This window comes from Gallinula chloropus (assembly GCF_964237585.1).
Source record: "Gallinula chloropus genome assembly, chromosome: 6".
Classification (NCBI taxonomy): Eukaryota; Metazoa; Chordata; class Aves; order Gruiformes; family Rallidae; genus Gallinula; species Gallinula chloropus.
This window is the reverse complement of record NC_140091.1, coordinates 13,386,666-13,403,872: the sequence shown is the minus strand read 5'-3', so window position 1 is coordinate 13,403,872 and position 17,207 is coordinate 13,386,666. Positions and strand designations below refer to the sequence as shown.

At 36.8% G+C, this 17,207-nt stretch overlaps 1 protein-coding gene across 1 annotated transcript in view; it reads left to right on the top strand.

Annotated features, from left to right (window-relative positions):
- ADGRL4 (adhesion G protein-coupled receptor L4) overlaps nucleotides 1–17,207 on the top strand; it is a gene marked incomplete at its 5' end in the record, with an annotated part of 75,399 nt that overhangs the window by 38,062 nt on the left and 20,130 nt on the right. Inside the window, 8 exon segments of the mRNA XM_084265909.1 lie at nucleotides 1,849–2,001; nucleotides 8,293–8,448; nucleotides 8,962–9,032; nucleotides 10,742–10,915; nucleotides 11,003–11,186; nucleotides 13,390–13,506; nucleotides 14,603–14,796; nucleotides 16,061–16,231. Coding sequence (XP_084122035.1) covers nucleotides 1,849–2,001; nucleotides 8,293–8,448; nucleotides 8,962–9,032; nucleotides 10,742–10,915; nucleotides 11,003–11,186; nucleotides 13,390–13,506; nucleotides 14,603–14,796; nucleotides 16,061–16,231 — 1,220 coding nt within the window.

Genomic DNA, 17,207 nt, shown 5'->3' with positions numbered 1-17,207 from the left:
AAGCAATTTTACATGGTCTCACACATAGCTTGGGTTTACACCACGTTGTGTTTTTTTTCTCCCTACCTAGTTTGGTTTTACTTTGGCATTCTTTAAATGAGATCCAAATCATGCACCTTCTCTGCTGAATTCTACAGCTTTAGTATTCAAGAGAATAAATATTGTTGATGTGTGTTGGCAAAGTGCTTTTATACTTGGATTTCTCATTAAATTACATTCAAATTTAGTTATAATGAGGATAATCCATTTGATACTGCTGACCCAAATTCCCCTGAGGAAAGCTGAAGTTCTGAATTTGTATTTGCATCTGTGAGTCAACTGAGTAACATTCAAAATCACGTCAGACTTCAAATCTGAAAAATATCCTTTTCCTTATTCTAGGGTTTGCAGCACTTTACAGCTCTTGGTGTGCTTTAATCTTGCCACTTCCCTAGCTTATGTGACACTTTACTTATCTGTATCCTATCTCTGCAAACACCTTATGAGAACACTGACCATCAGGAAGCAGAAACACCTTTCTGAAACTCATCCCCTGACATCTTTTTCTGAAACCATATTTCTTCTCACTGTCACATTCCTTAATCATCCTTCTTCTGAAATAAATTGTTATTTCTCTCCTTGTTAGAATTCTTTCCTGTCATTCATCATGTTATGTGTACCTTTTTGCTTGAGAAAAGGAACAAATTCCCAGCAGACTTCAGGAAGCCTTTAACTCTTTGCCTTTCTCACTATGTAGAAACTGGAGAACTCCACTCAGAAGTGTCGTCATCTTTGAGAGAGTTTTGGGTTGTTTTGTGAGAAAACAGGCTATTTGGAAAAATGGAGTAATCAGTATTGTAAGTGTTACTCTGTTCGATAAGGAGAGTGTCTGGGTAAGGAATTTTATGAAATTTTTCCCAAGTTGGGTCTGAAAATGGTTTAATAGACAATGAGGACCTTGGAGGATTCCGGAGAGGAAACAGTTTTATTGAGTCATTGTAGATGATCAACTACACATTTCAAAGCATGAGTTTATTATTTCATTTGACCTTTGATCTAGACAGTTGGATACCTGTGCTCACAATGATAACACTGCAGATTCTCTATAGAAATTAAGTAGTCTTAAAAGTTGTGTGAATAGTTCTTTTTCCATGTATCTTTGGAGGCATGGGATCAGCCCTGTAAGATACATCATGTAAATTTGCAGGTAAAAAATGATGACTTGCACAGCAAGTAAAGCTAACAGGTAAAAGTCAAGTCATGAATCTTGCTCATCTGTTTGGGTATCTCTTTGGGTTAAGAAAAGCAATATACTTGAAGTCTCAGGTCAGCCAGTAGGACAAATTTTGTAAGTTTATTTTCTGGTACTGCTGAGAAATCCCACCGAAAAGAAAACCAGTCAGTTTAGCTATTTTGATCCTGCTTTGATGTTAAGGAATAAAGTGTGTGACTTCTTGATATCCTTTTGAGCTTCATTGTCTATGATTCAAATTCCCAGGTGCATCCTTGGGGTGACTCTCTATGTGTAGAACTTTGGGTAGCAAAAAATATTATCAAATACAACTCTGGCAGAACATGTACTTTTCTCAATCCTTTATTCCAAGCGAATATACAATTAAACCATTCACTTCAGTATCCTGCTGGTTTTCTCATTTGTTGACTCATGCAGGATGAGGGCAGAAGAGTGCTGCTGAACATCTGATTACATCCTTGGCAATGGAAAAACTATATAGACAAACACCAAGAGTGCCAGCTCAGCATTCAGGACTTGTATAAATAAAATACTAGAGGCCAAATTAAGCTTTTACTTTACTGTTTTCTTCAATCGGCAAATGCAAATATATTTCTCCATAATTTATGTCTTGACAGATGATAATGAATGTGAAAATGCTACTCAGCCTTGTGGAGAGCATGCCAATTGCACAAACACAGTGGGAAGTTATTTTTGCATGTGTGTGCCTGGTTTCAAATCCAGCAATGGTCAACAAACTTTTGTACCTAATGATGGAACCTCCTGCGTGGGTAAGTTATTAATGTCTGCCAGCTAGCTTTACATTGTCACTCTTCTTTTTGCTTCTGTTAATTATAGAAACCTAGAAAAATGCTTTTGGATTTGTGAAGTTTGGACTCTGGGTATAAAATTCCCACAATCTGGACTGGTACAGAATTAGTATTCCAGTTCAGGCCCACACTTCTCATGGCAGCTGTCATTGCTTTCAGTAATACTTCAAACCTGAGTCTGCTTGCAAGGTTTTTCATCCACATGTCACGGTTTTAGACAATGAATATGTAGTTAAGGTACCACAGAGATCTCCAATCCACCTATTTATGCCACTTTCACTAGTCTGTGAGCAAATTGGTCATATTCTTAAAGCAAAGCAGAGTGACTAAGTATTCTCTATTCAGGTTATTCTGGACCAACAAAATTCCCTATACATTTGACCTACTATGCTCCAAACATATTCTGTCTGGGGGGTTTGGTTGGGATATTTTTGGTAATTTTTCAAGTCTGATCAAAAGCAATGAGCAATATCAGTACTTATCGTACCTCCTGTGTCATCCATCAACCTCTGTTTCTGTAGCAGTTGGATGGAACATGTTCAAGATTACAGGGGAGGAAAAGTTCTCTGGAAAAATGTTATTTCTGAACAACTATGCAATCCTTTAGGATTTTCTTTGAATGGAAGAACTGTAACTATTTCTCTTTTTTCAAACTCCTGGTAATTTTCTCTGTATGTTGCAAGAGTCCTCAGGGAATGGGAAAATGAGAAATAAATCTATTGCCCTTTACACCTTTATGCTGACTGTGTCTCATTCTAGATATGTCTCCTGTGAGCTTGTAAGTGCTGACAACCTCTCTTCTTACTGCTCTTAATATCAGCAGAATGGCTGCATATTAAGCCAGAAAGTGATCTAATCAACATTTCTTGCCCATTGCTCACATCCATCTAAAAGCGCTCTGTTTTATCCAGTTGCTATGAATCGTTCTTAAATTAGCTGGGACTGAGACTGTTAGCACATTGAGCTGTAAATATTCTCACTGTTTCTGGTCCAGGCTTTGATTTTTACGTTACGACATTTCCTCAGCTTCAGAAGTTTTGTCTTCAAAGTTATTTCTCTGTTCTTGTGTCACTTTAGCTTTCTACCATTATCTTGCTAATTTCTTTTTCTTCTTTTTTTTTTTTTTTGTGCCCTCTTTTCTTTACTGGGCAGACTGATCGTTTTTTATCCTCTACTGGGGCTTAGCTTGCCACTTTCTTTTCCTTTTTGTAAATCCATATGGAAGTAGCTGAGAGCTTCCAAAATTCACACTGAAATAAAAAATTACCTGTGGGCACCTTTTCTCATTAAACAAGTGTACCAATTACTTTACCAAGCAGTGAGTCCTAAAGACAACCTTTTGATCCACAATTAATTTTCTACTTTATCTGTCAGGGAAACCATAATAGGATATTTTGCACCCAGCGGATCTGCTGCTACAGGTAGTTAGATGACTTGCACGGGAGCAGCTGACAGTAGTGTATTTGGGGTGTAATACAACTGAAGCAAACACAAAAGCTGTCACTGTAAATATAGTGCAAGTTATCCACTACACATCAGAGGACAGAGACACCAAGCATTTGTCCTACCCAAGTTTTTAGGGTCCCAAAGTTTTTTTAAATCCCATAGTCTTAAGTTTTCTTTTTAATATATGTGTATAATGTATGTGGCAGTAACTTTAAAATAGTGGTTGAATTTTGGAGAGTATGCCATTATGCAAACTATTTGTTTATGCCATCAAATCTGGAGTGTCCAGTGATGCAAGTAGGTCACATCCCTCTGTGTGTGGGTGTGCCTTTCAAAGGTCGTGGTGCATACATGCATGCATGCGTGTTCTTCCCTTTGCATCCTATACTAAACTTCTGGATACAAAGTAATTCAAGGTATGAATCAAGAAAATTTGGGACCATGGCTTTGGAAAACACCAGTTCACCCTTAATCTGACCAGAATGTTGAGTTTTGAATTGAGGATCAGCAGTATTTCAGCCGTGAAAATGTTATCAGGCAAAATTAATGAAGATATGACAATGAAACATGCCGATAGAGGGGGGTAGGAAGGTGGAAAGAGAAAAAGAGAAAAAATGGAGAAGGAAAAAAGAGGAATGCAGAACTGTGATATTTCTGAAGATGATATTTTTCTGCTGTCTTGAATGTGAGCTATTAAAATCTATTTACTGTGTAAAAGCCTTGCTTTTTCCTTAGACTTCACATTTTATTGAATGTTCGGCTGCAGATAAAAAAGGTGAAATATAAACCTACTTTTTTCACCCCGGTCAACAGAGTAAAAACGTGAAAATGGCCATCTGTAAAATGACAGTGACATTCGTGCCACTCTGCCTTTTCCAGGAACATGCTATTAGTTTTCTTCGGGTATTTCTGAGAGCACTGGGAAGGCACCCATTCTCCATCACATCCTTTTCTGTGACAGGGGAGTTTTACAGTGGATGGGATATGGCATTATGCCACATTGCTAACTTTACTTTTACCTCTGCCATTCGTAGGCTTTTTCATTTCTACTTTGTGTGTGCTGCTGTCTTCCACAGTATGGAGACATGGGGAGGGAACATCTAGTCCTTTGCAATTGGACTTTTCAATCACTTGCAAGCTACTAATAAGCAGAAGGTATAATGTAGACATCAAGCTGTCTTGACTGACTGGTGAAGAATCAAAGCGATGTAGGTACAATCCAGTAATTGGCAAGACTGAACATAATAACTGTTCTCAGTACTTTTAATTTAATTGGAATTTCCTTGCCTGCTGCAGTAAATGAGGAGTGACAAAGCACAGAAATAAAATAAAAGGTTATAAATCTATTTTCACACTAGCCTACGTGGTGTTGGCAATATTATTTTTCTGATCGGAGCTATTATAAAAGCTTCAAAGTTCAGCTCCAGGATTTGTTTTGAATATTTACTAAAAGGCCAATGCTTTTTTGCAGAACTATGACAAATGCTCTCCTGTTTAAAAAGCTGCAGTTCTTCAACCTTTGCTCAGGAATGTTGTCTGTGAAGACTGCTCATGCAAGCCTCGGCAGCCCAGTCCTTAATACGCTCCCATAGTATATTAAGGGGGACAGTTTGAGATCCTTGTCCCAGAGCTCTAGTAAAATTGGACTGCTGAAAGCACTGACAAGCTGTTGTCCGTGTGCGGTCCAACAGATTACATATTCGGTTAAAAACGCATAACTGCAAAACGTAAAGAAACAAAAACCTACAGTTACTGCACACAGTATTTCAAAGCAGGAACTTAAAAGCAGCATTCTTGCAACTGTCACAAATTGTTGGCTGCCCCGACAATCTCATTGATTTAAAAGGGACATGAAGCTGATTAGTACCTTGCAAAATCAGGCATATTGCCTTTTAATTTTGTCATCCAGGAGATTTTTTTTTTTCTGCAAGAAACAGTAAATTAGATAGGCGTGATATGGACTCATTCCATATGGGCAACTCAACTGCAGAAAGTCTATTTGCATATACTCGACAGGGTGTCTCTATCAGACTTTAAATAACCACCCTGTGCCAGAGATGTGTCTTGGTCCTTGAGTTTCTGCTGATGTGTTGGATAATCCTGACTCCTCATGAAAATCTCCATTACACTTGATATCTGACATAATTACAAAAAGGAGGGATAATTTTTGTGACTGCCTAATAATGACAAATAATTAATTTACCAGACTATGGTTTAACGAAAACCAAATGCCATAATAATTTTAAAATATTTGCATCAGTAAATCACATGGAAATGTGATAGGTAGCATTGGGAGTCTGGAAAGTATTCAGATATTTATTTATTTCTAAGTCATTGTAAGTTTTAGCAAAGCTTGTTGTCATTTGCTGGTGTTTTAGCACTGCATTGCATGCTGAATATCTTGTTAAGATGTACACGTCCTTCTCCATGTAGCTGACAAGGCCAAAGAAATCTTTGGTATAAGGCTGATGTGTATTCTTGCTATACAAACTGGCATTGTCATGGTTTTCACCCTTGCCACTTCAATTCATTCAAAGTTTGTCTGTCTTGCATGGAGTCACACAACAGGGCACTGACAGGCACCCACTTGCTTCAAAAAGAGCTTTATAATTTACTGATGTGAGAGGTTATTTAAATGCCAAGAGTAAGAACTTTAGCCTTATGTCTTTAAATGACAGCATTTAATTATGAGGTAGCCCATTTGTAGCACTATATAACGCTTTTTTCCCTCCCTTTTCTTCACTTTTGCCAGATTCATTGATGTATAATGTGGTTAGCTCCGTAACTATGAATACTGAGGTCAGAGAAACCCTACAAATACAGATAATGCAAAACATTTGCAGTTTGAGGCATTAAATATGGAAACACACTATGCAAATAATTATAATTTAGCTTCATTCTTTAAACTTCAGCACTTGTGCCAACCCATGCAAACACATAGCATCCTTGGAAGCTCTCCCAGCAGAGCAGAGGTGATTGCGCTAGGAAGGCAAATCTGCACCCAGCCCCTACACCTCTTTCCTGTGCAAGACTGAGAGGCTTTTCAATGGAGCTTCAAACATCAAGCTTAAAGTACAGCGTTTTGGGTGCAAATCAGAGCCACTTCTCAGCTAGGAAAATAGAGATATGATAGTGATGTGGGACGTTAACTATCTCCTTGAACCCCAGGAAGACCTTTAGGATAACAAGCAGCAAAAAAGGAGCTGGGAAGTTAGGCATGAAACAGCAAATGTTGTGTGGATGCAGAAACTATCGAGATATTCCATTAAAAGCTTAAATGTATTTTGCCTTGTATTTAAAAAAAGGAGAAAAAAGTAGCAGCATTCATCTCATTTTTCATCTCACAGAGGCTTTCTTGCCATTAGTAAAGAATGTTCTACAAAGTTACCAAAAATGCTGTCCAGATAGGCAGATGGCCCCCAGCTATCCTTCAGACATGTTTCTGCATTCCCTAGCTATATCCACAGATATGTGGTGCATTTTTCTCTTCTTCAACAATTTCCGTTTCTCTAGCAACCTTATTCCACGTACGGGGGATTTTTTTCTCATTTTTTGTCACGTTCCTTTTTGAAAACCACCGGCAATAATGTATCAAAATAAGAGTGCAAAAATAGCTCCTATATGCTAATAGTGCATTTCCAGCCGCCTATATCTGCTTTCTCCCTGTTCTTAAAACCGCTCTGTCTGCACAAAGGCATCCTATACATTCAGGTAACTATTCTCCTCCGCTAATTGGTTAATCAGTAGTTCTTCACCAATTTCTTTCCCAAATTCATTGTCATGTTAGTTCTTAACTTAGGTTGTTGTCCCCTCTGGTTCATCCATTCCCTCCCTCTACCTTTACTGTCCTTCACTTCCCAGCCTCTTCTCCTCTCAGGCTGTACCTTTAAATGTGCTCATGTGTCACTTCATTTTTCAACTCTTCTCATCAGATGTACCTGTCCCAAAGTGGTTCACTCTTTTTTCCTTTCTAGCACAGCATTTCACAGTCCATTACCTCATTCTTCAGAATTATTTGGTATTGTTCCCAGTTTACTTTCTCAGTTGAATTATTTGATCTTTATCCTCAGCCAACCAAATAATGCAAAATAATCCCTACTCCAGCCAGAGAGCTAATACCCAGCTCTCCTAAATTGATCAGTTCATGGATTCCCTTACCGGAATTCATTGGTTTTACTCTCTGTGCCCCACCCAGTTACTGAACCTGTCTACCTAATGGCAAATTATTTAGAAGCAAAAAAGCCACTTTAGGTAAATGTAATTTGAATTTGAATTAAGAAAAAAAAAGAAGACATGCCAAGCACTTTAAAGAGCACCGAGTTTAAATCTTAGATTAACGAGATGGATAGAGTAATCTTTTGTAGCATCTTTTTAAAGCCGTGACTTAGAAGAGAAAGCTGCAGTTTTCTTTCTCTTTTCTAAGTGAATCATAAGGCTGAGAAAATCTATTTACTTTAATCTCTGGAAAATGGATTTCAGATGATTTGCATCATGCCGAGCATTTTGTTATGATAGAATTAATATTTAAACTCATGGTTTTAAAACATGAACAATGCAGTATTATATAGTAATAGAAGTGGTGGTATAAAAATATGATCAATTATGATTTATCCTTCTAATCCCTAAGTATTATAATTGGGAGGTGTTTTGCCATTAAGTTTGCCTTTCTAGTTTTTGCTTTTTTTTTTCTTCCATGAGATGTTATTATGAAACTGCTTGCACTGTGCGGGGCTATTATCAACAAAGCAGCAAGGTGTTAGTCTGTAAATACTTAATAAAAAATTCAATTTCTCACGATATTTGCAGATGTAGATGAGTGCAGCAATGAAGGAACTGTTGCCTGTGGAGATCATGCAAAATGTGAAAACGTGGATGGAGGGTTTAGCTGCTCCTGTAAGGAAGGTTATCAACCATCCACAGGAAAATTGCGGTTTAAGCCAAATGATGGCACTTCCTGCCAAGGTACATGATATTATAAAGGTTTATGTGTTATTATAGAGCTACATCTTCTGAGAAACCCACCAGTGCCTCTTTATCTTCAGTTAGATTAATCAGTGAGACATGAAAAAGAGGCAAGGCAGCAGCATCTACATTTCCTGAGAATAGAATCATTTTGTAAACGTATTTTTGCTAACCAGTGTGATGAAATCTGTTTGAAATAATGGATGCCTCCTCACAGTTGTCATATCTGTACTCCGCTGTAAATTTGAGGTGCCTCTTAACTTCAGCTCTGGAAGACCCAAGGAAAGGGGCCAAACTCTCTACCTGCGCAAAACAAAATCATCCAGTGCTGTTACTTTGGCCGAGATAAAGTCTTAGTAATTGAAGTTTGAGAATGAAGGGCTGTATCTCATGTGCATAAATTCAGAACACTGGTGGTTTGGGGAATTGCTTAGACAAGAGCTCTCACAATGTGTATATATTCAATATTGATTAAACTGCAATATATAATTAGTTTCTTTTCAATTTCTACAGAAAATCCAAAGGCCAAGTGTGAGTTATACAAAGACTGCATAACTGAACATATTAATAGAACTTTAGCTGGAGTAAGTAGCATTGGTTTATAGATTAAATTCCAAATCCTTTAATTGTTTCTGTTTTAAACTGTTATTTCAATTATAATAGATCTTAAGGAGCTTTTAACAAATGCTTGAAGCATACAATTGAACTTAAGCATGTTTACAGAAGTCTTTTTAATAATTTCAAATTATTTGAACTGGGTTGTATGTTCAAATCATGATAATAACTTGCTGGGAATCTGTATGTTCTGTTTCCAGCAAAGTGAGTCATGATGCATGAAAAATTCAGAAGTGTGATAATCACTCAACTGTTTCTGTAATTTCCAAAGTTACACATTGCTGCATTTACTGATGTGCAATTATTTGCTTGTTCAGAGTCAAAGGCAGCAAGATAGCTTACAAAAGTAATGTCAACAAGTGACAAAATAGAAAATGGAGAAATAGCATCCTGGTACACTAGTAGATTTACTCCTCAAAGCATAGTATGTAAAGTGGTATTGAATTTATAGACTCCGAGACCCTGGACTTATGATTATTTTTTTTTTTTCCACCGGAAGCAGAAATTCCTGAAGCAAATTTAAAAAAAAACCCACAAACTATTAATGAATGCACTATTCATTAGTCTAGAACAATAGCATTGTCTAATTTAAAAGGATAAATGAAACATAAGCATAAATAAATTAAAGCCAATTGTATATGTTTACATTTTCTATTAAGCAGTTTGCTGGTTACACGATTCAGAAAGATATTTTAAAGGCTTTTATTTACCTAGTGTAAGATGTACCTTGCATTAACATGCTTTCTGTGTTAACCTGCAATGTAACACATTATATTAAATATAATACATACTTACCACATTTACGTGCAAAGACATGGTAAATGCCACAGCAGGATCTTAGAGTGAGATATTTTTTTAAATATGAAGTCAAACCAAACTTAAATCAAAGTAATGATTCAAAATACCTCAATTTTCCATAAATAACAGCATGTCAAATTTTAGCCTATTTTTTAGCCTGTGTTCTAGTTCTATTCAGCTGCAAAGATGAAGCAAGCCCCATAAAAGCTGTTCAGCAGCAGAGACTACAGATCTTACAAAATCAGCTGTTAACGGGAGTTTTTGATGGATAAAATCTCATTAGATTTCAGTATTGTGAAGAAAGAATTATTTTCTTATTCAACCACGAGACTGAAACTTGCAATCTTAATCATCTCACCCTCTCTAGCCTATTACTTTTTAAGCTAATTGTTTTACATAAGTGCATTTAGCAGTTCATAACCTAAAGCAAGGAAGGTGAAATAAGCAGTACGGTTGCTTTATAATCTGCACTTGAAAAAAAACCCCACAAAATACTGCCCATCTGCTCCCACCTCTTCAGCTAAAGTTTAATAGAAAAAAGTCAACAGAGTAACTCTATCATTGATAATTAATTATTTTTACAGAACATTTATTAATTCATTTTGGAACATTAAACAACCAAATTGCAGTCATTTAAAAAAACCAAAAAGTATAATGATAGCGCATGACTTTTTTAATCAGTTTCTTGTTAGGATTATATGAGATGTGTAACACTATTATTTTATAGGTCGCCCTGTTGATTTAATTAGAGCCTCCTTTTAGGCACAAGCATCTTAAAAGCCAGTATGTTAATTCAGAGAGATCAGTCATTCACAATGGGTTTATTTTCACTTGAAGACTTTACCTGTTTCATTAAGATGTGAGTTCTTGTATTTTTCAGATTAGTCATCTAAAAACACCCCTGGAGATGCTGCAAGAAATTAATAAGAATACTTTGGGACCACTTTTACCTGTAGATGTGATTTCATATGTTGAAGCACTATCTTATTCATCGCTGAATACCATGCATTACCCTGTTTCTGACAATGAAGCACTCCGTAATACAACCATTAATGTGAGTGGATCCCACCTTAAAGTTGTGTTTTCTTATTTTACAAATACTGTATGGCTCTTGGGCTTAAAACTATTCTTTTATTTACAGGTTTTTGTCAACACTGTGAACAATTTTTTACAAAAAGACAAAATTACAGCCTGGGAAGCTCTTCCTGTGGATAAACAGCAACAGAGCCTGACCAAGCTGCTGCATACTGCAGAACAAGCGACGCTTCTCATGTCACAGGACTTCAAAAAGACAACACAGCTAGATGCTAACGCAAGTGACATAGGTAAGATAAAGAAAACTAATCTAAGGTATACTTTAGATGTGGATTACACTGAGGAGTTTTTCAGCACAATTATGAAGATTAGAAATGGTGTTATGTGAAACATGCAGGTGTTAATTTGTCTGAGTTTCATAACTAACACCTGACTTTCAGTGTAGGTACCGTAATTTTCAAAGACTGAACATTTGATCCCAGAGTCCAGAAGAAACTTGTGTGGCTATGAAAAGTTGTCCTTATAGAGTCTCTTTCCATTTCCCATCATAGTCATGCTCACACCATGAACCTGAACGCATCTTAAATCCACATAATTATCCTGTGCATCTTATATGCGTAAAAACAGCAGTGGAAAGAAAATTGGATTTCCTCTATACAGTGAAGATATTGTAAATGAATTTGGAATAAGGATTGTACCTACTGAGTCCAATCTTACCTGGATTTATCTTCAGGGAAGTTTCTCATTTTCAGAGGAATTTCAGAGGAGAAAAATGGGTTATTTTCAACTGCATTGTTTGGTCTGTGACTTTGTCCCTGTGTGCTGGTGTCTTCACACCAATTCCTACTGATTTTCCTGCAACAATGATAGTTTTACCATTCCTTCATCAGGAACAGAATAAGGGTAATACTGGCTGCTTTTGAAAATCCTAATAAAGCATTGTTGATTCCTTTTGCAAGGGTCATTCTTTCTTTTTTCTTTTTTTTTTTCTTTTCCTGAATGTAGTCAAACTGTATGTGACCTAATTTCTTATTTTAGATTCAGTGCAGTCCTTCAGTGCCTCTTACTGGTTTGCTGTTTTATAAAATGACTTGATGAGAACAATTCCTCCTTTGGCCCTGAGGCAGGTCAAACCATCTGTTCTTCCCTCACCTTTCTGAAACTAAATTAACAAGAGTGATGAAAAAATAGGGAGGGATTTGTTCCATGACATAAACTCTGTAGAACCAGATTTATGTTAGTGCAGAGCACCTGTGAGTGTGCGACAGATCCAGAGCGGTGCCAGGAGCTGGCTTTATAGGTCTTCTTCCCACACCATTCCATCTGACAGCAATACTCTCATGGTCACACAGCTGAGGCCATAAAGGTCAAAAAGAGAGAGGGTTTGGGTGCAGCCTCTGGTGTCAGTGTGAACAAAAAATGCTGAAAAAGAGAATGGGAGGGAATTTCCATCTTGAAAGACTGATCATTTTTTTCTTGCTTTTGTTCCAGATTGGGAAATTCTATGAACTCTTTCCCAAACTGGCCCTAAGCACGGTATTTCTTTTGATATTGTTTCTCACCATGAATATATTTTCCACAGGGCTTATACGTGCCCCATACATCTCTTTTGGGACCCACAGTATTACCCTTCTCTCCACTGTTTTTATGGTGCAAGCTCTTGAGCTACAAGCTTTTCAGAACTCCAGCCACAGAAAACTATTTCTTACGTCCCGACAAACATTTTCTGACAGCTGGTCTATTGAATAGCTCATATTATTTTTGTGTGCTGTGCTATAAGCAATGCAGATGGTCTAGCTTAGTGATATTCCTCCATCAGTCAAGTTTTAGATTTGTTTGTTGTTGTTTTGCTTTTGTTTTTAAAAAAAGGCCTGATTGACTTTTTTTGTTCCCATCCTGGGTGATTGAAACTCAGCACTATAATGAACCAAGTAAAGATCTCAATGTCCTCTAATGTAGTTTTTGTCCTGAGGGGTGATACTTGTTTGTTTGCTTTTTGACAAGACACATCATTATTTCATGGTGCAATGTGCATTTGGTAGCATGGATAGATAACTATAAAATATATACTTTTCAAAAATTGGCTTTTATCAAATGTTACTATTCAGTAGAGAATTTTATGCTTTGCTTTTTATAATTGTGATTTGTAGTCCCTTTCAGAAATGCATTTTTAATAAAGCAATAGCTCTTCCTAAAGTAACCTACATTATTCTTTCCAGTGCCTAATTTAATGCAAGGTAAATAAAAGACTATATTTTTCATGGAAAGAGTAAAAAGTATGAGAGCAAAATGTATGCATGAAAATAACAAAGCATAGAGGTTTAAGCAAACATGCTATATTAATAGTATTTTTCTTGAAATATTTGACACAATGATATATTCTTAAAATTCACAGTAATTATGCAATCCAATAGCACATTTATTAACTCAACTGTAAATTATGGTAGACCATAATGGAGCTGTGATTTCTACAGTATTTTTCTTCTTTTGCAGCACTCAAGGTTTTTTCTTTTGATTCACACCACATGAAACACATTCACCCTCATGTATACATGGGGGAAGACTACATAAAGATCTCTCCAAAGAAGAGACAAGAATCTCATCCTAACGGTAAGGAAAAATGATTAGAGAGTAGGTGGGTTAATAAACACCTTGGATAGACTTGTACCCAGTAGTAAATAAATGTGGAGTTTGCCAAGACTGAGCTCCAGCCTTGCTAACTACAGAGGAGTCAAAGTATTTTTACCAACTCTTTTTTTTCATCATTTTACCTCTTTTTTGTCTCAAGGCTGATATATCTAATATTTCCAGTGGCACAGAGAGCATCCAGTAAGTTACTGGTCTTGGTAGTAGAGACCTGAGGTTTATCCTTTTCTCGGCTGTGTGACCTTGGACTGGACCCTTCAACTCTCCATGTCACTTCTCCAAAAATCAGTGCACCTTGTTTAAAGGGTAGTTCACTAGGATAGGACCATGTATTCCTCAGTACCAAAACCAGCAGAGTCCAGATCTTGGCTTGGACCTCAGAGCACTACAGAAACAGCTTACAACTGCCATCATCACTAAAAATACAGAAATGGCTTATAACTACAGTCATCACTAAAAAAGAGCTCCAGAATTAAACTGCCTAACCTAATAAACATGGGAATTTATTTTTTTTTGTAATTTAATGTGTACCTTAGTATCTAAAAATATGTTTTATCTTGGTACCAGGAAGAAAAATCATGACAGTTTTTCAGATCAGCTTTGTATCTTAAAACACCTTTTGCTTTCTTTTTCCCTGTGTGTCTTCCATCCTGGCTCCAGTATAATGGAAGTCAAAACAAGGCACTTCAGCGAGGCACGATATTTACCTCAGGTCTGAGCCATTTTAGTTTATGGGACCTGACACCACATGTGCAGCCAATTGCAGTACAGCAGCAAACATATATTACTCTAGAAAAAAAATATACGCTTATATCTAATTAGAATTTCCAATGTGAACACACATTTTTATTTCTAATGGCAGTTACATTGTTTTAAATAAAGCTATATTTCATTGTCTCTAAAACATTTTTATAAGTATTCCACAAAGATTCCATCTGTTTTGCATATTTTATGCAATAGCAGTAATAATGTCGATTGTTTATTGTTTCCTTAATGTCTTCAATTTTGTTCTTCTATAAAAAACCTACAAACTACTAAACATGGTCTGTTTGATTGATAGGCACCGTTGCAGTTGTCTTTCTGCGGTATAGCAATATTGGTTCTCTGCTTTCATCGCCTAAAAACCGCTCCTCAAAAGATACTTCAGAGCAGAGACAGACAGTAAGCTCATCAGTTATAGCTGTTGCAATTAACTCAAATCCACCTACACTCTATGAGCTCGAGAAAATAATATTTACCTTAAAGTATGCCAAGGTAAGGGTTGTTTTTTTTATTATTATCAAATTTGAATAAAGCAAAACAATAGCTAATCATTTAATGTGATGTAAACATACCTGCCAGTGTATGGTATATTGAGAAACAATTCTATTGCTTGATGATGTTTGCCATTTATTCCTCTAAAAAGAATAATCTCAAATATGACAGCCTAATGCTAAATTTGATACAGCTGAAAACTGCTATGGAACTAAAGCAAGGGGAACAATGCCAACTTTGCACAGTTGTAGTATGAACAAAATGTAAATGCCTGAACCAGAGAGTATTACAGGTTCTTGACTAGTCTGTATTTAGGTGTGTGGTTTTTTCTGAAAGTTTATCACATGGTTAGCTCGCATACTACAAAAAGTGAGGAAATGCTTTAAGGTTAATGCAGAAAGATAACCTGAAGCTAGGAGGTAACAGAGTAACCTAGAGTGTTGCAACTTTGGTACTGCTGAAATTTGAACATGTTTATTTAAAACTTCAGTTTCGCTTCCAGTACCTGTCAAATTTGCTGACTTCAATTGTGTGTGAAGAGTCACCTTACATGGCACAAACATAGCAAGAAAGTGACTCTGTAGGGAGCTGGACAGTGGGACAAGGTGCTAACCTTGGTTATGCAGCTTTTAAATTTGTTACTTGCCTTCTAATATATGAGCTAAAGATCACCTTTACATAGATCTGCATATATTTATACAGCCTCTAGTACTGCAGGAACCTTATCTTTGACTAGTGGCATGAAGCATGATCTGTAATAAATAATACTGATGGTCTTATTCATTGCTGTCACTGCACCTGACGTAGCAGGTGCAGTATGACCCTGGCTTTATCCCAGATTACTGTGTAAAGCACACAGAATACGCCTCAGTTTTTGAACTGCTCATTTGGAAGGGACTATGGGCAGCACAAGCAATGTGGCTGTAACCTTGGAGTTCAGTCCATGTTCGGCAGGTGCAGGGGTATATATAACAATGCTTTCAGAAGATAAAATATACCAACACCTTTGTAAGTGCCAGAAGGGCTCAGTAATCTGATTAGCCTACATGTTGGGAGGGGTGTTAGCTGTGTGGATAAAATGCTTCTATCCCCAGTGATGTTTTCATTGCTTGAAATAGGCCTTGCAGAATGTGCCATTTGTTTCCCTACCTTCCAGTGGCAACAAGCAATTTTTAATGAATTGCACTGGCTAACGTAAGAAAGGTCTCTCAATGGGAAATATCCTGCCTTTTGCCATCAGTAAAACATCTTGTTTCTGTTCCAGACTGCGGATAAAGATATTAAATGTGCGTTTTGGAACTACTCAGTAGACACAATGAATGGCAACTGGGCTACAGAAGGCTGTGAGCTGACACATTCCAACTCCACTCATATCTCATGCAAATGTAATCATCTGACTCATTTTGCTGTTTTGATGTCCTCAGGTGGCTCTGTTGTAAGTGCTATTTTAATTTAGTGTTTTACCTGATACTTTCTGCTGTCTTCATTCCTTATGTTTTTATTTCAGTACAACTTACGTTCTTTTCCCCCTTTAGGTTGTCTCTTGTTTTTGTTCAGCAAACACACAATTTATTGTGCACAGAGCAAACAAAATTCCTCCCATATGTGTTTGAATTTCCTTATGTCTTTTCTGCAGTATTACAGAGCAGTGATGCAGCAAAGTATCTTGTTCCAAATACACAGTCTGTTGTGCTTATTTTTGGTGCATTGCTTTTAATTTTAAATCCCACTTTAGGACTGCTGTGGGATTTAACTGGCATTCATTGGTGGTCAGTAACCATATGGCCCTGAATTTCTGTCTCTCAAAACTTTGCCACCCATTTGTCTAACCTTGGCATCTAAAAACCTGCTTTAAATTCTCTCCTGAGAGTTTACAACAGCATAATCAATTTGAAATTTATGACTATTAAACATGGACACTCATGACCAGTACAAAATTGTGCGAATGACCATTCAATTTATGTCCTCCTTATATTAAGAGGCCCCAGGGATTTCCAGGTCTGCAGGAGCTCAGGTCCTGCCTCAGGAGGCAGCTTTATAAGGAATCAGAACTGACAGCAAGCAGAATATTAGCATGAATATACTGTATTGAGACAGTTCTCTCACACTGTGAATTTCATGCTGATAGAGGCTGTTTCCTGGTTGCTAAATAGCATCCTAACTCTTCAGTTCAAATTTAAAACCTTTCCAGGTACTTATATAGTTATTTTGAAAAGGAAGGCTGGGAGGAGAATAATCTCTGGTCCTTTATTTAGAAAAAAAAAATACTTAGATACATTTTATGGTCAGTTGAATACTATCCTTATGCCGATGCACTGTCATGCATTTCAGAGATTCTTTGTGCAAATACCAAGCAGCAAATGTAACTATATTCCTATAGAGAAAAATATTTACATCCAGTATTAAAATAG